The sequence below is a fragment of the Rissa tridactyla genome, chromosome 5 (genome assembly GCF_028500815.1).
Source record: "Rissa tridactyla isolate bRisTri1 chromosome 5, bRisTri1.patW.cur.20221130, whole genome shotgun sequence".
NCBI classification, from domain to species: domain Eukaryota; kingdom Metazoa; phylum Chordata; class Aves; order Charadriiformes; family Laridae; genus Rissa; species Rissa tridactyla.
In genome coordinates, this window is record NC_071470.1 from 40,203,828 (window position 1) to 40,229,130 (window position 25,303).

Sequence of the window (25,303 nt, forward strand, 5' to 3'; positions counted from 1 at the left end):
GAGAGCTCCAGATCCTGGTGTCTGGAAAAAGTGGGGTAAATATTTTAGGTTTTTTTTCCCTGTAGGAAATATCTGAGATCCTTTGTCAGGCTGTGTTATGGTGTTCTCCACCTAGGCTGGATGAACTGTTCTAGAGAGCCCATGATTCCCTACCCATATCATAGAATCATAGAATATGTTGGGTTGGAAGGGACCTTTAAAGGTCATCTAGTCCAACCGCCCTGCAGTAAGCAGGGACATCTTTAACTAGATCAGGTTGCTCAGAGCCTCATCAAGCCTGGCCTTGAACGTCTCCGGGGATGGGGCTTCCACCACCTCTCTGGGCAACCTGTTCCAGTGTCTCACCACCCTAAGTGTAAAAAAACTTCTTCCTAATGTCTAATCTAAACCTACCCTGCTCTAGTTTAAAACCATTGCTCCTCATCCTATTGCTACATGCCCTTGCAAGCAGCCCCTCCCCAGCTTTCTTGTCGGACTCCTTCAGGTACTGTAAGGCTGCTATAAGGTCTCCCCGGAGCCTTCTCTTCTCCAGGCTGAACAACCCCAACTCTCTCAGCCTGTCCTTGTAGGAGAGGTGGTCCGGCGCTCTGATCATCTTCGTGGCCCTCCTCTGGACCCGTTCCAACAGGTCCATGTCCTTCTTGTGCTGAGGGCTCCAGAGCTGGACACATCAGCAATCCCTTCACCCTGCAGTAAAATTTACAGGAAAAGTTTTGAAAGGGAAGAAATAGCAGAAGGGTTTTGCTTATACTGTTGCATGTATTCTAGTGTAGATCATTCTCTCCCTTGGAGTAGAAGAGAGCTCTGCCAGCTGCATTCAAGAAGATGAATGAGAGATGTGGTTCTCCAGTCCATTAGTGCTGTCCAGTTTGGAGACATTATTGTCCCACTTAAGTACAGATGCCTCACTGAGGTGGAAGGTCCCACTATAATCAGAGGGAGGAAGCGGGCACAGCTGTAAAGTGAGCTGGGAGAAGGCTTAAATCCAGTTTTTATGAATGTCAAGTTGCAGAAGGAGAATTTGCATTTCACAGTGAGTAGCTCCACAGTCTGTTCAGTTTGTGCCAGCTGTTCCCTTTGTAGTAAAAAGCATCCAGAAAACTACAAAGCTCATCCAGATTCTTCTCATTTTCAGTGACTTTTCTTTTGTGATTTTCTTGAATATAGCAGGACAAACTCGCCTGCATTTTGCCTCTTTTCTTCTTGTCCCCAAAAAAGACTGGTCAGGTGTCTCTGAAGTGGTTTGGTCGAATTGGACTCCCTGGTGCTCCTTTGTGGGAGAAGGGGAAACTTTAAGGAAGGACATCACAATTCAGAAGAACGGCCACACAACTGTCTTTGAAGAACAAATCAACAATTCCAGACAGTTTTCTATTTGGAGAAGGAGTTTGGCACTCGGGACATCAGCAGGTGTGAGGTGTCGCCAAAATTCATCATGCTTCTGGTGTTCTTTCAGGTTGACCTGGCTGTAGGAATAAGCTGTAATTCTCTAAGCTTTTGGGAGCTAGAGCAGGGACCCGAGAGAGCTCTCTTGACTTTCTCTGATAAATGGTTTCGTTAGGTGCTATCAAGCTCCACTTTTTGTTTTCTTCCACCACTAATTATGCAAAAAACATCTTGGACACTGAGAGAAACCTCTCTATTTCCAGACAAAGCTGTCTGCCTGTTGGATAGATTGGATCGATGGGCCAACGCTAATGGAATGAGCTTCAACAAGGCCAAGTGCCAGGTCCTGCACTTGGGCCACAACAACCCCATGCATCGGTACAGGCTTGGGGAAGTGTGGCTGGAGAGCTGCCTGGCAGAAAAGGACCTGGGGGTTCTAATTGACAAGCGGCTGAATATGAGCCAGCAGTGTGCCCAGGTGGCCAAGAAAGCCAATGACATCCTGGCTTGTATTAGAAATAGCGTGACCAGCAGAAGTAGGGAGGTGATTCTCCCCCTGTACTCAACACTGGTGAGGCCACACCTTGAGTATTGTGTCCAGTTTTGGGCACCTCAATACAAGAGAGATACCAAGGTGCTGGAGCGAGTGCAGAGGAGGGCAACGAAGCCGGTGAAGGGCCTGCAGAATAAATCTTATGAGGAGCGATTGAAGGAGCTGGAACTGTTTAGTTTGAGGAAGAGGAGGCTGAGGGGAGACCTCATCACTCTCTACAACTACTTGAAAGGACATTGTAGAGAGGTTGGTGCTGGTCTCTTCTCACAGGTAATTAGCGATAGAACAAGAGGGAATGGCTTTAAGCTGCAACAGGGTAGGTTTAGACTGGACGTTAGGAAAAAATTTTTCACAGAAAGAGTGGTCAGATGCTGGAATAGGCTGCCCAGGGAGGTGGTGGAGTCACCATTCCTGAATGTGTTTTAAGAGTCATTTAGATGTGGTGTTAGGGGATATGGTGTAGGGGAGAACTTTGTAGAGTGGGGTTAATGGTTGGACTCGATGATCCCAAGGGTCTTTTCCAACCTAAATGATTCTATGAGCCAGAGTGAGATCAGTTGCTCTGCAGGACCATCTGGCCATTTCCAGTATCACATTATTCTGAGCATCCTCTTGACTGTGCAAATGCGTTCAGTTTTTTTTTTTTCCCTAAGGTTAGCCATGGGACACACTGGGGCACTTAAAGGACACCAAGAGCCCACAAGATATAGCAAATCTACAGCACAGTTTGTTCCATACCACCATTCAACATGGGATAAAGTCCTTCCTGGCTACTGGTACCCAAAGAGATTAGATGTGATTTGTTGAATCATAGAATGTGTTGGATGGGAAGGGACCTTTAAAGCTCTTCTAGTCCAACCCCCCCTGCCATGAGCCGGGACATCTTCAACTAGATCAGGTTGCTCAGAACCCCATCCAACCTGACCTTGAACGTTTCCAGGGATGGGGCGTATACCACCTCTCTGGGCAACCTGTTCCAGGGTTTCACCACCTTAATTGAAAAAAGATTTTCCTCATATCTGGTCTGAATCTATTCTCGTTCAGTTAAAACCGTTACCCCATGTCCTGTCACAACAGGAGCTCCTAAAAAGTCTGTCTCCACCTTTCTTATAAATCCCCTTTAAGTACTGAAAGGCCACAGCAAGGTCTCCCCAGAGCCTTCTCTTTTCCAGGCTGAATAGTCCCAACTGTCTCAGCCTCTCCTTACAGCAGAGGTGTTCCAGCCCTTGGACCATTTCCGTGGTCTCATCTGGACCTGCTCCAACAGGTCCATGCCTGTCTTGTGCTGAGGACTCCAGAGCTTTTTGCAGTGCAGAACGAACGCTACTTAGAGCAGTAGAGTTTTACTCCCTAAGGTGAATGTTTTCTGCAATGTGTGCATCATGTGAAGAGACCCAGCCTGCTCAATGTCCTCCGTTGGACTTGAGACTTTGGGGGTACAATGTCATGGGTGCTCGTGTTTCTCTGCACCAGTGCATCCATGTGCATCAGTCAATGGGCCCGTGAGATGGTTCATAAAACACCTCTATTGAATTCCTGGTGTTTAAGTCTGGAGCTTTTTTTCCTTCACTGAAAGAGGAGCGAATGTGTATGTATGTGCTTGTGTCACGTCTGTCTTTACATCAAAAACTAACAAGGATCAGAGATTCAAGCCATTGTATCACAAATTTGTCTGAAGCCAGATCTGGGCCTGCCTTGTGTTTGTGTCAACTACATCTGAACATTTCCATTGAAAGCTTGGCTTCCATGGCTTAAGTTTGCTGCAGGTAGTGTTTAACCCACCTGAAAATGTTCTTGCAAAAAGAGAGGGTTTGGCTGTTTACAGAGACTGACAGGTCTGCCTCTGTTCCCAGCACCAGGAGCATGCCAGATGCAGGGTTTGGGAATGAGGTTTGTGAAGCTGATCTTTTGTGGACTGGGAAAATTTTGGACAAGAAGAATAAATTCTTTGTTCTGCAAGTCAAAAGAAAAAAAGATTAGGCTGAAGGGAAGATGTCAGGGGAGTAATCAGTCCTGTTGTTGAGGCGGCTCTAGTGCTCATTTCATCGTCGAGTTTCAAAAATCAAAGATTTCTTTATTTTTTTGAACGCTGGTGGTGCAGCTTTGGCTAGGAAAACTGAGTCACTGCTAAAGTGGATGTGCTAAGCCTGAATTTTTAGATATGTCTTAATATCTATATATTATCTAATATTTACATATTTAGATATTTATATATGTTTAAATTGTGCAATGTGTTAAACTAGCCACAGAGATAATTTCATACATTCTGTGTATTTAGTGGCCTATATTGGTTAGTCTGGAAAGACTTAAAACTATAGGATTATTATTTCTTCTGTTGTAGGGCAATGGCTATATGTGGAAGAGGTGGTCTGTTCTTTTCCTTAAAATGTATTGTAGGTTTATACCTTGCATAAAATCCTAGCACAGGTTTTGGGTGCATGTCTTTCTGTTTGCAGAAGCTTTCTGGTGGTCCAGGACTTGTGCTTCCATGTCTGATAGTGTTCTACCTTGATTAGCAATTTTAAAGCTATTCATGTCTCAGAGATGTTAACTCTGCAGAATAGTCCAGCATATTTTTTGTGAGTGTGTGTGTGTGGGCTTAAAAGTTTTTACAGAAGATCAGAGACTGAAAATGTTGCAGTCTGCTTTGAAAGAATTTCTCTGGGGGAGTAAGCTCCGTTTTTGGCAATATCCTGATTTCACAAATCTTTATCAGAAATATTTCTCCGTGGACCATGTTCAACTAGTGTCCCAAATCCAAGAGGAGCAAACCCGTTTGATCCTGAATTCAAATTCATAGGAAAACATCGCCTGCTTTGATGATATTGTGAAGGGATGACAGATTTCTCCTCCCTTAGAAAAACACAGGGTGGACTCGGGTCCATCCAGTCCAGCTTCCCCACGCTGATGGTGGTCGCTGGAGGATGGCTGGGTCGAGCGAGTACCGATACTTTCCTGTCTGCTTTAGTGATCTCCAGCAGTTTTGCAATCAGGGATTTCTGAGCCAGAAGTGTTTTACTGTTTTACCAACTGGAGACGAGTTACGCTTTATGCAGGAGGAATACAGCAAGGCAAAATCTGTATCCACAAACTAGCTGAAATCTGGATTTAGGAGCTCTTTAGGGAGCATTAGAAGGCCCGGGAGACTGCAAATGGGAAATAAATGACCAGGAAGACATGATAAAATTGTCATTAACACAATAAAACTGCTGCCTAGTGTTTGCAATTGTCAGATACAGTCTTATGAAAGGTAAGAGATGTTAGCGAGACTGGTGAGCTGTGCTTCACAGCTGCTCACTCTCAGTTCAGCTGTAACCCTTCTGCTACGGCATGTTGAACAGCTGGGTTCAACGTGGAAAGTGTCACACGGGCAATGCCAGGCTCATCGCTCACTTGGAAACCTTCCTCCTTCCTGGTGAGCCAACCTTGTCCGTCTCTAAGAGCTGCTCAAATGGCACATGGAGTGCTTGGTGCAAGTAGGGGGAGAAAAAGCCCAGTGAGATGGATGAGCAAGCTCATGCCATACGCCAGTGCAACTCTTTATTGCCTTGCTCCCACTGAGCTGGCTGCTTTGTTCTCCCTGCACCACCAGGTTGAGACTGTCAAGTTCTGGGGGGTCTTGGAGCGATGCTGGTGATGTGAGATGAGATGCTCCCACACCGTGTGTTGCTGCTCTGTCCATCTCTGTAGCTTCTTTCATTGTTTCAGTTCTTAGCAGGAACCTATGTAGTGTTGAGTACTGAGTTTCTTTGCATGAAGGAGATTCCTTAACATCTCCAGTTCCACATTGCACAGGAGGCTATTTAACAAAATCCCCTATTTTCTCTTTCCAGCCCATAACTTCTGCATTCCCCTGCTTGAAGCCATTACTTTAGATGAGTAGGACCGCTTGCCCCAGGTGCTTTGGGCAGCGTTGGTTGAGGCTTGCATACCCTCATCCAGCTAGAAACTTCTCTCTTCTTCATCCTACCTTCTTTTTAGCATAATTAAAAATATATAAAATAAACATGTTTCCCAGGCCTGTCCATTGGTCCCTTTCATCTTTCTCTCCTTTTTTCCACCACATGTCAACAGAACACTCCCCTCCTCTATGGATTTTGGGGGAGAAGGAGGGTTGCCTTAGCTTTATGCCTTGGCCAACAAGCTTAATGCTGTGTTGGCTCGAACATATCCAAAGGACACAAGCTTCTTGTATGTAAATTTCTTCTCTGATCTTTCCTTTCTCCCTCCCTCTGTCCCACCCTTCAAAAATGTTCTTCCTTGTCCCTGTGCTAGACTCACTATGTTGTTGAAAGGTGGTGGAGTCTGTGTGGCGTGTTTTTAAGAAAAAAAAAATTTTTTAAAAAATTATGCTTTTAAAGAAATCAAACTAGAAATCTTGAGAATAAGTGTGTTTTGTCCTGTCCCATCTCCACACCTCCCCTGCCTCCCCCCTCCCCCCCGGCCCATCCCATTGCATAAGTACCAGAACAGCTTGTGCCAGGATGCTTGAGCTTGTATTTAACCCTATGGTTAAATGAATTCTCTGCGAGGCTGGCTAACAGTGGGAGAAATGCTGCAATGTGATTTTCTAGGGGAGTATAAATAGAGTGAGAGCAACATTAAATGAAATGTTCCTACTTTGAGAATCTTTAAAAAAAAATTAAATATAGTCAGATATAGGTAGATAACAATAATCAACCTAATTGTTACATATCTGAAATCTTGTCGTCACTCTGTTGAACCTGCATGCATTGGAGTTACACTTACCTATATGTGATATTTTAGAGCTGCACTTGCCTATAGGTTTTCTGTGTATTTCACACTGTTCTCCTGCTGTCTTTTAGGTGCCTGGGGCCCAAGACCTAGTGGACTTCTCACCGGTGTACCGATGCCTGCACATATACTCTGTCCTGGTAAGTAACTCTGTGCTGCCTGTGAGACTGGTGCTGACACTGGACTGTGGTTTAAAGAAGATGGTGGGGTGCAGCTCATTCTGCTGATGCTGCTGGAAGGAGGTGGTTGCAAAACATTAATAAATGTTCACCTACCTAGGAAGTGCGTTACCTGAAGTAGAAAGTAGGCCAGTGATGGATGTGTTTTGATAAAAACCACACAGTTACTTCATGCAGGCCACAGAAATATAAAGGGATATTTTCTCCCAACTATTGCACACCCTGGGTTTACAATATACATTTTTCTTGGTCAGGCTGTTTTCCTCTGAGAGTTCTTGTTTGACCACAGTAGTTTCATTATTCAGTGCAAATGGAGGAGTTGCAGGCAGGGAGAGAAATTGATTTTAAATGTATTGTTTGCTGCGCTTAGGAGAATTTTGCAGCTCTTTAGACATTGTTTGACAGGAGCAGATTTGCTGCTGTCCCGCCAAATCCACCATTTGACTGTATCGCTCCCAGTTTCCCAATAATTAGGCTTTGCATGCACTGAAAAATACAGCCAAAGTGAAACTGTTCTGTGTTTATGTTTGGTTATTGGCTAAAAAGTGTTACTCTGAACCATGTCATGTTCTTGAGAACTTCTCAAGAGAGCTCCCATCTCTGCAGGCGTAGACTGCTAGGTGAGCTACATTTTCTCCTAGGCATTATGAGTACGTAAGGTATTGATTTTTTTTACTTATTTATAACAAGGGCAGATAAGATGCCCTTTGTAGCTTACCCTTCAGCTTTTAATGTCTGAGATGCTTCCAACAGCATATGAGTCTTGCATCTGCGGACCCAAAGAACCTGTGTTGTTTGCATACATTCTTTAACGTCCTTTGGAGTCAGAGCTTTCAGGGGGCTTTTCTCCTGCGGTTGAGCAATCTGAAGCCCAGGCAGCAGATGAAAGGAGCACTCTGTTCACAGCTTTCCTCCCTTTCCACGGCGGAGCCAGGCTTGTGAGAGAATTGTTTTCAAGGCACTTCCAAAGCCAGTTTCTCCAGCAATACATACAAATGAATTTGCAAAAGGAAAAGAATTGTCATAAAAAACACTTATATAAAAATCTTTTTGTGCCCTCATCTGTTAATAGTTATGTAATTTGGCTACATTGCCATGATATTTTATTGCAATGAAAAAGTTAACCTACCCAAAATGTGCTACTCTGTTTATCTTGGACAAAAACCTCCTCCTCAAACCCGGCGCTGGGAGCCCGGTTCAGGGAGTGTGCTAATTGAAGATTACAACTGGTCTGAAATGCTTTGTGGATTTCAAAGTGTCACTTTATTTGGAGAAACTTCAGTGAAGAATATGTATAATGAAAACAGGATTAGGAATCCTATTTGTGTAGCTTACCTACATTTGTTTAATGCAAGGGTATTTATTTAACTGTGTATTTATACATAAAGCTGTTATGAAAAGGATGAAGAGCTTTTGCTGGTGGATGTAACAGTTTTGCACATTTGAAATGGTCTTATTTCTACACTGGGGCTTTGTTGTTGTCTTGTTGCTTTACTTTTTTATCTGAAATAGCAATCAGTCCTCCAAAGCGTATTAGGGAAACACTGTTTCTAGAATAGAGGTTTCATGGGCAGAGCTCTGTGGATCTGGATGGGATTGTCTTCTGCTGGAGGTGGGAATAGTGCAGTGGAGTTGGTGATGGCGAAGTTAGACCTGGTACAGGAGTTTCGTGCCAGTGGGTTAGCATCCTCTGTCGCCATCCTAAGCTGAGATTGTTCAATCCTTCTCCCCTACTCCTTGTCTATTTCAGCCAATAGCCCTAGTAGTGAGAAAAAGATACATCAGAACTCTAAAGAAGGTGTGTTGGTGAGACAGGAGCAAGAGAAAAAGGTAACTGACCCTAGTAAAGGCTGCTGAAAAGAAAATTGCCCTTTTCCTGACCTGTGATTGAATCCTGCCCAGGCTTTCTAGGCCCAACTTAGGTTGAACAATGTCAGAGATCCAGCAAGCATCGAGGGAAACAGCCACATCAGTGTCAGACGGAAGGATCATAATGTAATAGTTACCAAAAAATCCTAATATTTGTCATTTACAATAGCGTTATCTAAACGCTTGGCCTGCAGTTAAAAAGGCCCACGTTGAATAAACATTGAGATATTTATTATTTTTAGTGAAATCGACCTTCCAGTCACCTCGGTTTTATGGCTGTGCTGCTTATAAATTCCCAAAGGATTATTTGAAAAATCCTACTCATATCTGCCAGCCTTATCAGCAGGGCAGAAGTTCACATATTGTAACGGGAGGTCAGCCTTCGGTCATGGTCTTACAGAGGGGGCCAGGCACCTGTAAATCCTTCCTTCAGCAACCAAGGCGAAGTACAATATCAAACAGGCAAGGAGACTTTTCCAGGAAATGCTGAACTTTCTCAGGAAGGGCAGAGGAGGGGGAAAGAAAGTGAAGGAAGGTCAGGCGGGGGTTAATTGAGAGTTGGACCTTGGCGTGGTGGCGGCTCCAGGGAGGACAGGCTCTGATGGGATGCTTTATGGGACTATTCATCTGAGATTCCTTTTCTTGTGAGAAACGGACTGGCCTGGCTGAGGGTGTCTTGAGGAAGAAATGGGCGTAGGAGAGGCCTTGAATATCTGCAGATATTGAACAAAACATCACAAGAGTGTATTTGTTTATTATACATGGAGTTGTACACACGGATAGCCTTTCTTTACTCAACTAACCCTTTGATTTCATGATTTCGGTTTACATCACTAAATGGTGCCTAGAACAACAAGTCCTTACCCTACCTGTGGTTTCTGCATGCAGCAAATATACTCTGAATTGCATGAAAAAAAGCTTTTCGGATGACAGGTTTGGTTTCAAGCTGGTGTGAATCAGTAACCACTGAACAACCTCAGTGTCTTGGTGGGAATCCTGGTAATACTAGGCGAATGTATACTGTTCTTAGGGGGAAAAAAAAAAAGAAAAAAAAAAAAAGCTGGAACCATGGATATGGTGGTTCTTCAGATGCCAGGAGCATCTCATAAAAGGGTGAACGGGGGGTGCTGGCAGCAGAGCCAGGACATGGGAGTCTTGGGGCCTGTCCTGGTCTCCTTGGTCAGTTAGCCAAAGTCCGTGTCTAGTTTTAGCTGATGTTAAACACTAAACCCCACTTAGTTTCTGTTGAGCAGCAATGTGCTATTTAAGGACATTCATCTACAGTGTGGTTAGGCTGCTAGGCTGTTGGTATCAGGTATATCTTTTCCTTGAGTTAATAGAGAAGTTTGTTGAAAATGGTAATATTATTATATAAAGAAGAAACAAGAATATTTCAGTGAAGTGATTTTGCCATTGACTTTTTTATCTTTTATGTTGTCTTTGACCAAAGTCTATGTAATGCTTAAGTTGCTTTGATCGATATCCAAAATAAATTAGGAAAGGTGAGGTTTGGGCCAGATGGTTTATCTGCTGGAGCATCTGAACAGCTGTTGGGTGCCTTGTATTTCAAGGCCAAGACATGGGGAATGGCTTTGCTTTACATAACATAAAATGAAAAGCAGTTTTTGTTTCATGTTTCCTGTAAGCTGTAAGAAGACAGAAAGCAAAGAGTGAATGAAGAGCAGAAAGGAATTAAAAAAAAAAAAAAAAAAAAAAAAAAAAGCCAAAAAAAGCCAGAGTGGTTTGCACAGAGTGTGCTCCCAAGGAGTTGTCTCAAAGGCAGCTGATGATGATTTAAGTCACTAAAGCTCCTGCTTCAGCCAGTGCTGTTGCCTGTTAGTACTCATTTAGGGTTTGCCTTAGCTAGGTGGGTTTTTTTAGCTTTATGCTAATTGGTTACCAATTACTTTGAGGTTCTTAACATGTTCATGAAGACACTGGTATTGACACTCCCAGCTCTTTGATCCGAGCTACAAAGGGGTCATTTTAGGGTAAAGAACAAGTGTCCAAAAAAAAAAAAAAAGAGAGCAGATTCTGATGTAAATACAGGTTTAAAACTGTAGCTGCCTCCTTCTAGTTGATGAAGTATTTCTGGAGAATCCCAGAGCTGGATAATTTAGATAAATAGCAGTTGACAGGTATTTACTATAAATTTGTTGTATCTCGCCACTGACATTTTTATCTGCTGTATTGCTTTTACCCCAAGCCTCTATAACCCTAAAACTGCTTTGATGCACAAAATACATTAGGAAAGGTAAAAAAATGTAAAACAAATAATACCCCTCCCTTTCCTAAAAATAATCAATGTAGAAACGTCCTTAAATTCCTATATTAAAATACATGTGTTGTGCATAGACTGTATCCACTTGGTACGTTTTTGCTTGCCTAGTTTAGCGAAGAATATAATGTTTTATATCTCTTAGCTGTGCAGAGCCAGCACGGCCCTCAGAGGAGAAACAAGGGTTTACTTTTGCTTATCGCTAAAATTGCTACGTTTTGATTTCAGAAGCTGTGCAGGGATTCATCGGCTCAGGGACTCAAGGTGAACTGTTCAGCTGAGGATGGGAAATACCACTTCTATCTCCAAGCCCAGCAGATTTCATTTGAAGTGGGAGATGCTGCAAATCCGGCAGCGGATCATTAGTCTCCTCCCAGCCCTCCACTTAAATAATTTTTTTTTTTCAATTTCTCTTAGAAGGGTGCTAGTGACTGTGTTGCCTGCATTAATCCTCCATTTTCTGCCTCTATGGACTATTAAATTGTGTGTCTGGTTGCTCATTTGCTTGCCCATGGTGGCTGTGACACAGCTGGTCGTTCCTGCCCCCTCCCCACCTCTCCAGGGAGGCTCCAGCCTCCCCACCAAAATGTTTGTTCTTTGGTAACGGGGCAAAACAATTGAAGTTTTTCTTTCAAGGGATGAGAAACCCTCTTATAGGAACCACAATTCAAATAATAAGAGCTACCCAACCCTCTCTTTCATATGAAAACGTCTCTTTTTTCTCTTTGTAACACTACTTGTTTCTTTTATTTGATACTGAAACACAAACCGTACCATGGAAAGTCTGTGGTTTACTTCTATTTTTGAGATCAGGGTTGTAAAGTTTTCCCTCAGTGTCCTTGGGAACTTTAAAACTTTTTTTTTTCTGGAGGGGGTGGGGGGGCAGTGGAAAAAATTTCATTCTCGAAGTCTCTGGTAACTCCTTGTTCATCTCAGACACTTTGCAGATTGTCCCATCGTTGTGTCCTGGCATATCTCACTGTCTGCTGACTTGGCTGACCCACTGGTGCCTGGTGCAGTTAGATAGCTATAAACACAGCACTGAGATCATAGGGAAAGGCTGAGGGTGAGACACTTTGTGCACTGGATTGATAAGGACACAGGAAAAGCCATTAGAGTGAACTGGTGTCAGTGACCTGTGATAACCATTCTGTACTACGTGCTAATGGACCCTGGGTAGTGTGTCTGTCTGTAGTGGCAATAGATTTAACTTTTGTAATTGTCATATTGCTCTTTTAACCCTGTGACCTTATTACCCATGAGAAAACCACTTGGCTTCGATCAAAGAAGCAGCAAAGAAATCAGTGTTCATTCTGAGCTGGCTAGATATGATCACAGGCAGCCTTGATTCTTAAAATATTCAGCTTGGAAAACAGACATGTTAGGGGGACAAAAAAAAAGGGTGGTTTACTACAATAGCCCGGATGCAGACTTCTTGTCACCTGAGGTTAGGAACAGCAGCCGTGCTTTCCCAGGGCTTTGCAGAACTCTGCACTGTCACTTACTCACTGAAAATATACTGATATTTTACATTTAAAGCTGATTTCATCCTGATTCACCCAATCTCATTCCACTCTTAGTGGCTAGAATAAGAGACTGACTCAGTTAATCCTGACAATGGAAAATATATTGTATCTGATCAGTATTTCATCACACCATTCAGGATGGATAGGACCTAAGGAGGTCTCTGGTCCAACTTCCTGCCCAAAGTGGGGTCAGCTCTAAGATCAGACCAGGTTACTCAGGGCTTTATCCAATCTGGTCTTGAAAACCTCCAGGGACCAAGACTGCAGAACCTCTCAGGGCAGCCTACTCTGCTCCATGACTTCCTGCTAGGTATTGAAGGTGGCTGTTAGGTCTCGCCAAAGCAGTCGCTTCTCCAGACTGAACAAGCTCTATTAAACTCCCACTGTGGGACAAGTGCTCCAGCCTCAACCATCTTGTTGACCTCCAGTGAACTTACTCCATTTTATTGATGTCTTTCCTGTATTTGGGAGGCCCAAAACTGGATGTAGGGTATAGATATATTCTTAACAAGTGCTGCATAGAAGGGGATAATCACTTCCCTCAATCTACTGGCTTTATTCCTGTTAATACAGCCTAGGAGGCTGTTGGCTGCCTCTGCTCCCAGGGCAGACGGCTGGCCCATGTTCAGCTTGCCGTCTGCCAAGGCTCTTGGTCCTAATCCACAGAGCTGCTCCCCAGGCAGTCAGTCCCCAGTGTGTGTTGTTGCAGGAGGTTCTTCCTTCCCAGGTGCACAACTTGGCATTTCTCCTTACTTATTTTCATCAGGTTCCTGTCAGCCCATTCCTCCAGCATATCAAGACCCTCTGGATAGTGGCCCCGCTCTTGAGTGTGTTGACTTTTTCCCCTAGCTTAGTGTCATCTGCAAAGTGCATGAGTGTGCTCTGTTGCCTCCTCCAAGTCACTGATAAAGATGCTAAGCGGGACAGGCCCCAGGACAGACCCCCATTGTGGTTCTCTACTTGTTACCAGCTTCCATGTTGGGTACAACTCATTAATCATGACCCTCTGAACGTGACCACCCAACCAATTATTTACCCATCCAGCTGATCACTCATCCAGACTGTGACATCCAAACTTGGATACAGGAATATTGTGGAAGAGCATGCCAAAAGCCTTGATAAGTCAATGACACCCACTGCTTTCCCCTCATCCATAAATCCTGTCATGCTATCATAGAAGGCAGTCTGATTGCCAGCATAACTTCTGCTTGTTAAATTCATGCTGGTTGTCCCCAGTTCCCTTCTCCATATTCTGAAAATGTGTCCCAGGAGGGCCCAACTCATGAATTCCTCAGGGACTGAAGCAAAGTTGAGTGTGCTGTAGTTCCTCAGATCATCTTTTCAGCCTTTATTGCAACATTTACCTTTTTCCACTTATTGGGAGCGTGGTTTTTTTTTTTTTTATGGTATTTGAACTACTATGGGCTCTTTGGTTCTAGGGAGCTCTAAGATCAGGATTGGTTTTGTTATGAGATATTCACCTTGAGTGGTACAGAATGCAGGCCAGCTGAAGGACCCTGAAGACCAACACCACTATTTGTATTGTGTAAGTGTGGGAAGGCTCTTCCTAAGATTTGCTCCAGGCATTGGGGCTCAGGAGGGTTCTGGGAATGTTTCTCCATCTACCCTGAAGAACTTTGTGGAGGTGTCCAGAAGTCACGATGTGTCAAAAGTAACAAGTGCTAGAGACAGAAGTGCACTGATATGCAGAGAATTTCCCTGAAGAGCATTGAGTTTTCTAAGGTAAAACTCAGTTTAACAGAAAAGGAAATATCTAAGAAACATTCCCATTACATCTTTTCTCATCCTTTGGTTATAGACTCGTAGTAGTTTAGACTGGAAGAGACTCATGGAAGGCTTTGGTCCAGCCCTCCACTCAGGGCTAAGTTTGAAGAATTAGGGATCTCAGAGGCACATCCATTTGAGTTTTGAGGATCTCCAAGGGTGGAGGCTGGCCAGCCTGTCTGAGTCCCTGTTCCAGTGTTTGACCAACCTTACTGTATTTTTTCCCCCCGTTAAATTAGTTTGAATTTATCTTTTTACATTTTGTCTCCTGCCTCTCCTTTTGCTGTGTATTTCCAAGGGGAGCCTGGCTCTATCTACTCTGTAATCTGGTATTAGATACACTTCCTTAACCTTTCTCCTTCCTCACCTTTCCTCATGTGTCGCGTGCTCCAGGTCCCTCAATTACCTTGGTGGCCACTCCTGGCCTTTCTTCAATGTGTAGTACACCAGCATCTCTACAGCTGTTCTTTTGCATTACACATTAAAAGCCATTTTTATTGCAGCTGGATCACAAGTGACACTGTTCCACTGGGCTGATGCTGATATTCAATATTTAGGACTTATTTTTGTTCCTAAAACTAGATAAATGGCATTCTTGGTGCCAGTTCAGTGACATGTGAAAGATATTGCAACATAACACTAAACCCTGATTTGACCCTGGTGAATCAGATCCAGTTTCTCTTGACTGTCCCCAAAATTGGAGGAAGAACAGAGTCCCAGGAACCCCTCTTAGAAGTGAAGAGTCTTGCCTGTGTGGCGTTGCCTCCAGACTCCCTGCATGGAAATCACTGAGAAGCAAAAGTGATAAGGTGTGCATGGAAGCAAAGTTGGGAGATATACTGGCCCCATCTCTTACCTTGTGCTGTTAAGTGTTTTAGTCGCCCTGGGCTTCAAACTGCATCTCAGTAGAGTATGTGTAAGATATAGACTCTCCAAGGCTGCTAGAAAAAGAGACATTAGGAAGTTTCTTCTGCATGGGGACTGCTGAGCTATTCGTGTTAGTGAAGCTGTGTATTTTATGCGTAAATTAACCCTGGGGGAATTATCATGTGCTGACCAGAAACTTCTTTTTTTATTATTTTTTTTTTTTAAAGAGAAGAGTGTGTTTGTGGGGGAGGAGGGGGCTGTAAAATAATAAGCCACCATGTTTTATGCATCTCAGAAAATGGCTTGGTGCACAGCTGCAATTGCTGTTTTCCTGCTATGTATGTTGTTTCTCATCTTAAAGGCCTATATGCAGTGTATCTGGGAAATGATTGCCATCCTGTTTTCAATAAAACCCTTTTTTTATGAAGGGTCTGAGGTTGGCTGGACATTAATTCTCAATCTGTTTACAAATATTTGTGCAGGAAAGGGTGAGCAACGTTCAGGACGGGCTTGTGACGCATATACCCCCTATTTCAGTCCTTTGTTCAGGAAAATGTGGAAACAAGGCGGTTGTACAATGAACAAATGCTGCCTTCACATTCCAGGAGTGTGGCGCGGGAGCCGCTTGCTGCGGGGCAGACGTGGTCTCACAGTGGGAAGATGAGAAGCACACAAACCTCCATCCCAACACAAAAAAGTTGCTTCAGCTCGGAGATCAATGGGCAGCCTATGTTGTATTGTATGAAGGGTGATGGAAAAGCTCTGATTCAGGGGGTTGATAATTGCTGTATACAAAAGCAGGGATATGTGAAACACGTTCAGAAGGTGAGCATTGCCCTCAGAGAGGTTTTCCTTGGCTCTGCTCCCCCGAATCCCTCAGAATGAGAGGTTTGGCTTCTGAGGAAGGTGTCTCATCTCTTTTATCGTTTGAAACTGGTACTTGGAGGTCTTGGGTGAACTTCTAGTTTCTCATCTTCGTGGAGACTTAGTCGTTTACTCACAGTCACTGAGCAACCCACAAGAGCTGTTATGAGAGCAGGGGTTTGTCTCTCCTGGCCTTACTACCTCCAGCTTGTCTTGCCCCAGTCGTGGTTGCTGTATGGTGTTGAAATGCCTTGGAATCCTTCAGGATGAAAAATTGTAAGGAATAACACAGTCTAAAATGTTGTGCCTGTTACTTTTAGTAATTCTTTCAAATATTAATGAAAAGATATGCACAGAAATAAATAGCAAACTCTTTATTGTAGTAGTAACTTAGGTGTGCCACAGAGCATGATTTCTACAGCTGCTGCTGGATAGGAAGCCTCATGATGTTTTTATGTGTAGACCCTATAACTAAACAGGTGCTTATTGACTCTCACAGGTGGCTACATGCATATATGTTATTGCCCTCTAGAGAGGCTACTGTTGTGTCCATTTTCACAGCATCGCAGGCAGAGGTTGGAGGGTACCTCAGAGATCACCTTGACCAGCTCCTTGCACAAGCAGGGTCAGCTAGAGTGGAATTGCTCAGGACTGTGTGTAGTTGGGAGGGAAACTCCACAGCTCCTCTAGGCAACCTGTTTCAGTGTTTGGTCACCTTCACAGTAAAAAAAGTTTGTTTTTTTTTTCCTATGTTCAATGGAAATTCTTCTATTTAACTTTGTTCTCTCACAGGGCACCACTGAGAAGAGTCTGGCTCTGCCTTCTTTATTTCCCCCGTTGGGTGCTTGTACGTGTTGGGAAGGTCTCTCTGAGCCTTCTCTTCTCCAGGCTAAGCAGTCCCAGGTTTCTTGCTGAAAGTCACATGCTCACATCCCTTGAGATCTTTGTGGCCCTTCACTGGGCTTGCGTCAGTGTTACCTGTATCTGTTCTGCTGGTGGGCCCAGACCTGGACCCAGATGTGTCTCACCAGTGCTGAGTAGAGGGGAAGCTTCACCTCCCTTGACTTGCTGGCAACGCTCTGCCAAACACAGCCCAGGAGTCTGTTGTCCTCCTTTGCTGCAAGGGCACAATGCTGGCTCATGATGAACTTAGCGTCCACCAGGACCCCCAGGTCTTTTCCTGCCAAGCTGCTTCCCAGCTGATCACCCCCAGCGTGTACTTCCTGGGAGCATGTACTCCTCAGGGGCAGGACTTGACATTTGTTGAACTTCATAAGTTGGGCCATTTCTCCAACCTGTGCGGGTCCTTCTAAATTGGCAGCACACACCTCTGGTCTGTCAGTCACTTCTTCCAGTTTTGTCATCTGCATTTTCAGGGAGTAGAGGAATCAAAGGCAGATTTCATGGGTGATGGGTAGGAGGAAGGAGAACTCTTGTTGAGTTGAGTGCTGGTGCTTGTGCTTATGTCTCTGCTTGTGTAACACAGCTATCTCTCTGCCTGGTCATTTTGGCTTCTTGACTTAACCATTTTCTATAAACTCATAATTATTACATACATGTTGGTTTAGGTGGGCAGAGTTGACAGGTGGTCAAACCAGAGGTCATGCTCGTCCACTTCTGGTTGGGAGTAGACTGTACAGCATTCTGTGTACCTGTTTGAATTCTGTTTGTAAGGACCATTGCCTTAAAAAGGGGCAAAAAAACTTAGTTGTCAAATGTGGAAATGGGCTGCTAGGACACGAACTCTTTCCCAATATGAAGGGTGTAGCTAATACTGGATGTGCTGCTCCTCGGTGGGGCTTGGAACAGGAGGTCTGTTTATTAGTTTGTCTTGTTCTTATTTCTCCATGCTCCCTGACCGTTCCCCCATGTTCTGGGATAGAAGAACAAAATACCAAATGTGCAAATTTAATTTTCCAACCCAAACATTTTATAGCAGAGTCTTAGGAGCAAGCTGCAATTTTCTGCTCAAACGTGGCGTGCAGGACGGGTGCTTTTCTGCTTCTTCCCAAGTACGTGCTTGGATTTAGGGAGGGAGAGAATGAAGAGCTTTGAAGTCAAAATCATTTAGCAGTACAGTACTGTCTCCTCATGAAAATAACCAATTTAGGGACTTCCGCCCCGCCCCCCCCATTCCCCCCATGTGTGTTTGCAATTAATGCAAACCCCTGTCTGTCAGTGATTATTAGCTCTCTGGTAGGAGGCACACAACTTAAAACACACAATATTAAGCAGGCAGTAAAAAATGACTGACATTTGTTGCAGATTGCATTCTTCTCAGTACATTTTGCCTCCTATCCTTCCACTTTCCTATTCCCTTGGCTCCTTTGCCTCCCTCCGGATCTGTCCTTCATCTTCCTCAAGGACTCATTCTGCACTCTTCTTAAATTGAGGTTGTTTTTTTTTTTTTCCTTTAATTGATGGGAGCCCTGACAAGAGCTGATTAGCTGTTAGAGATGCATCCTTCCTTGCAAAGCTTGTGACCGATTTCCACTGCTTCCTTCCTTCCTTGAGACGGGACAGTGAGCTTTCTTCTACCAGCCGGCAGTTGTCTCCCAGAGGTTTTATGCACAGTGGCCTGGCGTGGAAGACTCTGTGGGCTTGTCCTGAATATACTTTTTTCCCTGGCAGTTCATTCATTATAAAGTTTTAATGAATTTTAAATATATTATGAAAAGAGCACATGTTTAGAAACCATCTCTGCTCATTTTTACACTGGATGTGTTGGGTTGTGCTTTTCTTTGCAGAGAGGGGGGATTGAAAGCAAGCAGAGGAGAAAGGCACGTCCCCTGTGCTTAACCTTGCAGGTCACCTGGAACGGGAGGAGATCGCCAAAAATGCAACCTGAAAATGTTTAGCTGCTGCTGTTTATAATGAGGAAATATCTGTCTACATCATCGCTTTGTAACTTTTCAAAAGTATGACTTAAAAAGGCGAGGGGGGGTTGGAGAGGGATCTGCACCGCCGTATTTTACAGAATGAGAAACACAGGCTACTTGTTCAGTCAATTCAGTTTAGGTCAAATGTAGTTATGAAAAACAGATGATTGCTGGTGATCAAGCTGTACTTTGACAAATATCCCATTGTTTGAGCGTGCAGTGATTTCTTCAGACCGTTACCCGGTGCGGGGCTTGGCGATTGCCTTCTTCCAGCTCAGAGGCTGTCAGCCGGCACGGGGCTTGGTGCTCCAAACCCAAGGGCTTGGCCCCGTAGGAGGAGGGATTGCACAGAAAGAAAGGCTTGGTGCAAAATGACTGAAGTTTCCGCTCTAGCTGTTAAAATAGGAGCTCACTTGTGGTCTCAGAAGTGCTTGAAAGGATGCTTCTTATGTATAGGTTGTATCCTGTGCAGCAGAATAAAGGTTTATTTGGGGGATGCTGATATTTGAGCTCCTTACTATTAGTGTATCTTAGCCCTGTGTTGCTTTGAGTTATCATATATTCTTTTATGGTTTCCTCTAGAAAATATTCATCTACAAATTATATCTGTGGAGTAAGGAACCTATTATTCATGTTCATTATTCAGCCCTGCTCTGACGGTTGCTGGGTCTCCTGCTCTTCTGCTTCGCAGCTGAGTGATGGTGCTTTGGTGGAGTTGCTCTGCAAGGTTGGCTGTCAATCTGAAATGTCAAAACGTCTTATATTTCGGGTGTATTTTCAAGTTTCTAAGGTTGAGAAGCAATGTGGACAGGTATATGCTACTTGGCTCTGGTTTTATGGGCAATGTGAAGGCTACAAAGTACCAAGGGAACGTTTAATCCTTTTTAGGATTTTTGTTCTGAAATCAGTATCCCTTTGCTCAGGGATTTGTCAGCTTCTGGGATGTGAGGGACTAATTCTGGGTAACTTTAACTCAGACAACTCAGGGGACAAGCTTTTCTTTCTGATCCTTATGGCACGTTGCACCATCTAAAAGATTCAGTCTTACCAAAACCCCCCAGAAACTCATTGCCCTTGCCTCAGGTTGGTTTATGACCAGCTTGTGTCCGTGGGAATTCTGGGGAGAAGATTGGGTTGATCAGTGCGTGAGCAGGTGGATCAGATGCTCAGGATGTAGATGCAGATGGTTGGGAAGTCTAAAAGCAGAAATGCGGTTGATACAGAAAAGCCTTTTTCTGGTAGAAGGTCTCCTGTGTGTCTGTCATTGGAGCAGTTACAGGAAATATTCCATTAGACGCTGGGAAGACCCGGCCTGTATTTGTGATGGTCCTGGTCATTGGCATAACTTTTAGAAATGTACACTGTTACTTGTTGTATTTTGTCATCTGAAAACAAAATCAAAGCTATTAAAAATATGGAAAACGGTTTGTGTTTAACTTCTTATCAGTGTCACTGGTCTTCAGGGTATGAACACGTGTTGGATCTTCTGTTGCACTGCTACCACTCAGAGATAAACTTTAGACTATTCATCATCGGAGAAGATTAGACTTTCCAACAAATCTTAATTTGTGCATGTTACTTTCTACTCCTTTGGAGCAGCATTAACTCCAAGGAACTGTGAAAGCTCGAGCTGTCATCTCAGAAAAGTTTAATGTCCTTCTCGCTTTTTACAGCTCCGTGTGTTCTGCGCTTCACTTCATTTGTCAGGCACAACAAATCCAGATTTGGAGTATTAATTTTTTTTCTAGCTATTAAAAAATAAAATTTTTAAGATCAGAAAAGGCCCCCAAGGGAAATATTTTGAAATATTTGAGTCTTTCTTTATGTTCCTTCTGGATGAACATATCTCTTTTTAATATTGAGAATTGACTTGATAAATACAAAAATACTATAATATAATAGGTTGGCCATGTGTTCAGTGTTTATACAAGCAAACCAGCTCTCTTTAACTAGGATGATGTGATGTTAAATTGCATGTTGGACTGGGGAAGCAGTTTTTTGCTTGGTCTAGATTAAGGAAAAGCTGCGGTACCCAGTCCTGGCTAAGCAGAATAACAAAACAAATGATACTTGGGTAGCAGAGACTGAAAACTTTGCACTCCCTAGCTCTTGTTAAATGAACCCAGCAGCTCTAAACCGATGACTGAGCAGTAGCAAATAACACTAAATTTTTCTACTGCTATTAAATGGAAAAGAAAACACATTTCTGGTTAACATTTAAACCTATTAAAAAGTGATTGAAGTGGAATCCACATCTTGGATTACTTGGAAGATTTACTGTGGCTACTTGTCTGTCACGTTAGGAGAACTCGCTTCACCCTGAAAATCCCGACGTTTCACTAAAATCCCCGTATTTAGCTTGTGCAGCTCTATACCTGCTTGCAGACCTTCCCTTGCAGCTGAGATGCCTTTGCCTATGCAGGAACTCAGCATGGGTGGTGGGTGACCTGGTTGAGCAAATGGTAACTAAGAGCACAAACATGTAGGGCTAGAATTTATGTAGTCAACTTGTAAGTACATTTTAGGATTTTAGATAAAAAGGACATTGGATCTGAGTGGACTCTCGTCAGGAGAATTCTCCTGTTGCAGCATGCTCCTTGCACCCATAAGACTGAGGAGCATTTCCATCTGTCCTGTCAGCAGTGTAAGGCTCACGGAATCTGTTCCTGTATTTGAAATCTCAAGTTCCCAATTTGAAACTTTGATCAAGCCTAGGAAGAGAAGCAGGTCTTTGTCGCCCTGTCTTCTCCCATGGCTGCTGTCTTTTCTGCTTTTAAAGAAAGTGGTGAAATGAAATGAAAATACACATTAAAATGCCCTTTTTCCTGGAAGGCTGTTCTTCGCTTGTGCAGAGGTTAAATTCTTAACAGGGGAATAAACTTGAAAGAGAAGATACTGTCCCTTCTCCCGTTGCAAAGCTCCCTGAAACCTGTGATGCTATGATGCTCTCAACACGAGCATGCTGTTAACCAGGCATGCTGTTTGTGATTTTGCTTTAAAATTTATTTGCAAGAAAGAATCCATCCGTTTTGTACAGAGATATTTGTTTTCTCTGTCTTGTTCAATGGATTTACTGTAGGGTTTGAGCATGGAGCATCAGTTCTTCATCTGATCCTTCCTGTCTGCTTGTGTTTGGGAAGGGATGGGGTTTTGGGTGGGTGTAATTCCTTCCAGAACTGCATTTTGCAGCCTGACAGACCCCTGCAAAGGCTCTGCTGGCTGCAGAAATAAACTTTATTGGTAGGAGAGGGAGATCCATTGTGTAGATAGAGGCGAATTGTTGATACCTTCTTTGTCCCGTAGTTTTAGGAGGAGGTGTTTTCTCTGTGTTTCATCCAGCCGTCGAGTGCTTTGAAGATAAGAGCACCTGAGACCCAATTCTCCGTGGCTAGCCATGGTGTGGGGGAGGCTTTGGCTGTGCTGATTGCCTGTGCTGCCATGATGGCCCCCAGATTTGAGGGTTGGTTGTAGGTTTTTGGTGGCTTTTAGCTCCTCTGTGCCACGCAGCAGCATGAGTCACTATTTCCAGCTTTGTCATGCAAGCTGGATTTTTCTAAGAGAGAATACGAAATTATAAGCACTGTTTTCCCTAGTTTTTAAAGGCTTACACTGTTCTGATCTCTAACTTCTGTTTTTTTTTTGAAACTCTGATACAAGGTCTTATGGACAGTAGAGGTTTCCATGAGCACGGGACGTCATTGGGCACATTTATGGAAAAAAATAATCCATCTAGAGCTGTTAAATAAAAAGACTTGGCTTGTGGCTCAGGTCGTCCCTGTGCTGGAAGCTGAGAAACGATGCTGGGAAAAGCTGGATTACGTGTTTGCCCTGTTCTTGTGTTATTTTTCAGTAACACCAGGTCTGGTGCTGGCTGGCATTGGAGGCAGGGCACTGCGCCCGGGCTCTGCCACCACGTAGCATTTGCACATGCGTATTCAGGAAAGCTGGTTGTTCCTGCTGGTTAAGTTCAGGTTTTATTTAGTTATCTCTAACACCCGTGTGAGGCCCGTGCAGGCAGGACACGGGGAGTCTCCTGACAGCTCTTGGGCACTGCTGTATGACACTGTGGAAGACCTGACAGCTCCCATCTTGCCAAGGGTTTGAGAGACATTACATTTTCTGATTTTTTAAAATTATTTGAATAAGGTTAAAATACTTCATCTGCTTTGCAGAGCAGAGGCTACTGCTTTTTTAAACCTGGGAATTTCTGATTTGTTTCCTGGTTATAACAGTGTAGGTAAACATGAATCAGGCGAAAAGAACTTGTGGCATTTGGAAAAGCATTTCTTTCCTGGACTGAGGAATTGAAGGGCACTTTATTCTCATTTTTGTGCTTTTTCCCTGCAGTTATACAACAATTAGAAATACCTACTTATTTATTTTCAGTGAAAGCTTAGATAGCTATGCAGCACTCTTGATTCCAGCTGCTGAGGTTGAGGCGAAACATTTGAGCCCCTGGCTAGGATCTTGAGAGAAGAGCTAGCACCAGAAATGGCTTGTCTTTGATTTTGAGGGGAGAAGCAGAGATGTGAGCTACCCAACCCTTTCACCAAACTGAAGAGGCAATTCTGTGCTGGCAATTTTAGTTGCTCTGGGCTTTCATTTTTTCCTTTAAGTCTTTAATTCTTCGATTTTCCATCACGTTGCCAATGGCAATTTTCTCTCTTCTGGTGGCTTCCCACTGCAAGAAGATGGGAACCTCTGATCATGGCCAAAGCAAAGAGTTATTTGGCTCTCTGCTTCTGGTCCCCACCTCCCTCCAGTTGCTTTCACGTTGATCCCTTGGAGAGGAGCAGGTAAATGGTGGGTGTTTTCTTTCCTCTGCAGCACCAGCTAGCCAGGAGTGTGAGCTGGGGAGCTGGTGAGCATGAGGATCTCGTTCTCTTCTGCCTCTGTTTCTCTGTTCCTAGGTCTCACTCCCCTCCGTATCATGTAAGTCATAAATATTTAACATTTATCACCAAATTTCCTCCTACTGGGAAAACTGGTGCATCTATAAAAGGGGCTGATGTGGGAAGAAGTTGGCTTCTGGTCTGGACAGAGCGAGGTGATACTCATCTCCAGACTTCTCATCCATAGGATTTAGCAGGGCACATTGCGTCCCTGCGAGCTGCCAGGCTCTTTTGGGATGGAAACTCCTCCTTTCGCTAGCGCGGCCTCACTGTTTGTCATCCTGGGTCAGAGGTTACGAAAAGCAGTAGTCAATTAAAGCTTTATTAGATGTAGTTAGTAATGCTCTGAAAGGAGCCGGCCAAGCTAAGGCCACTAATAATGGCCCTTTGTTAAGGTATTTAATAAATTAACACTCTGCTGTGGCGGGGAGGGTGGGAGGCGATTACAAAAGCCAGGCTCGTTAATCAGCGTGTTTACCCTCTTCAAACGCTCCGTCAGTGCAGCTCCCTAATCTTTACCCACCAGATTTGTTGGGAGCTGTGCGGGCAGCTGCCGGCCCGGGGACGGGAAGCGCCTCTGTGGGTCACGCCTGGGCCACGGCTCCGAGGACGCGCCAAGACAAACACAGGTTACCAGGACCATCGTGCTAATCACTGGAGCCCCACATTAAGCAGGGACAATCCTTAGCGCAGGTAGCCATCGCAGGCGTGGGGTGATGCCGAAGCAGCGGCATTCCCCCAAACACCATGCTTTGTCTCATCCCTAACCCGCTCGTCTTTGAATTTTATTATTTTTTTTAACAAATCCTCCTGCATGCCGTGCTGGATGTGCTGCCGAGTTTGAACATTAGAGGGCATCTCATCCTCATGCTTCTTTATTTTTATTTTTTTTGTGTGTGTTTTGTTTTAGTGCAGCTTAATCTATAGGGCCGTCTTTAAAAAGCAAATAGAGCATTTGACCTGCTGTGCAAATTAGCCATATGGTGAAGTGTAATATCCCGCTGACCCTCATTACCGTGCAGTATGAAAAGCTCTCCCCTTTTCACATGCAAGCATATTAAAGTGGCCTTTTCAGCATTTTCTTCCATATAAAACTGTCTTCACTCCTGTGGCCAAGCAGTTAAAAGGGAACTCCAGCTGCAGCCAGGAGGGTGAAATTAAAGGCTTTACCCTTGTCTAAATGGAAAATAGATATTGCTTCCTATAGACAGGGCTGGGGAACAATGCTGCGCTGCCGACTCCGGCAGTGGGACGGGGGGGTAATGGCCTTATTTTCTGGGAGGAAGGAGCCCGTCTCCTTTGAGAGAGGAGGTGTTGGGCGTCTACCTTGGAGGAAGGGGAGAAAAAGGGGGAAATCTTACCTATTTTCCTCTCTAGTTAACTATTTAATGGCCAAGCTGGCAGGAAGCAGTGAGAAGCTGTGCCAGGACCTGATGCAGGACCCCACGCTTTCCCTAGGACAAGCAGCAA

The 25,303-nt window shown here is 44.1% G+C and overlaps 1 protein-coding gene across 6 annotated transcripts in view; it reads left to right on the plus strand.

Moving 5' to 3' along the window:
- Window positions 1-25,303, plus strand: part of EXOC6B (exocyst complex component 6B) — a 316,092-nt gene that overhangs the window by 157,728 nt on the left and 133,061 nt on the right. For all 6 annotated transcript variants that reach the window (XM_054201919.1, XM_054201916.1, XM_054201917.1 and 3 more), the window contains one exon: window positions 6,766-6,834. In XM_054201919.1, coding sequence (XP_054057894.1) covers window positions 6,766-6,834 — 69 coding nt within the window. The remainder of the gene's footprint in view (window positions 1-6,765; window positions 6,835-25,303) is intronic.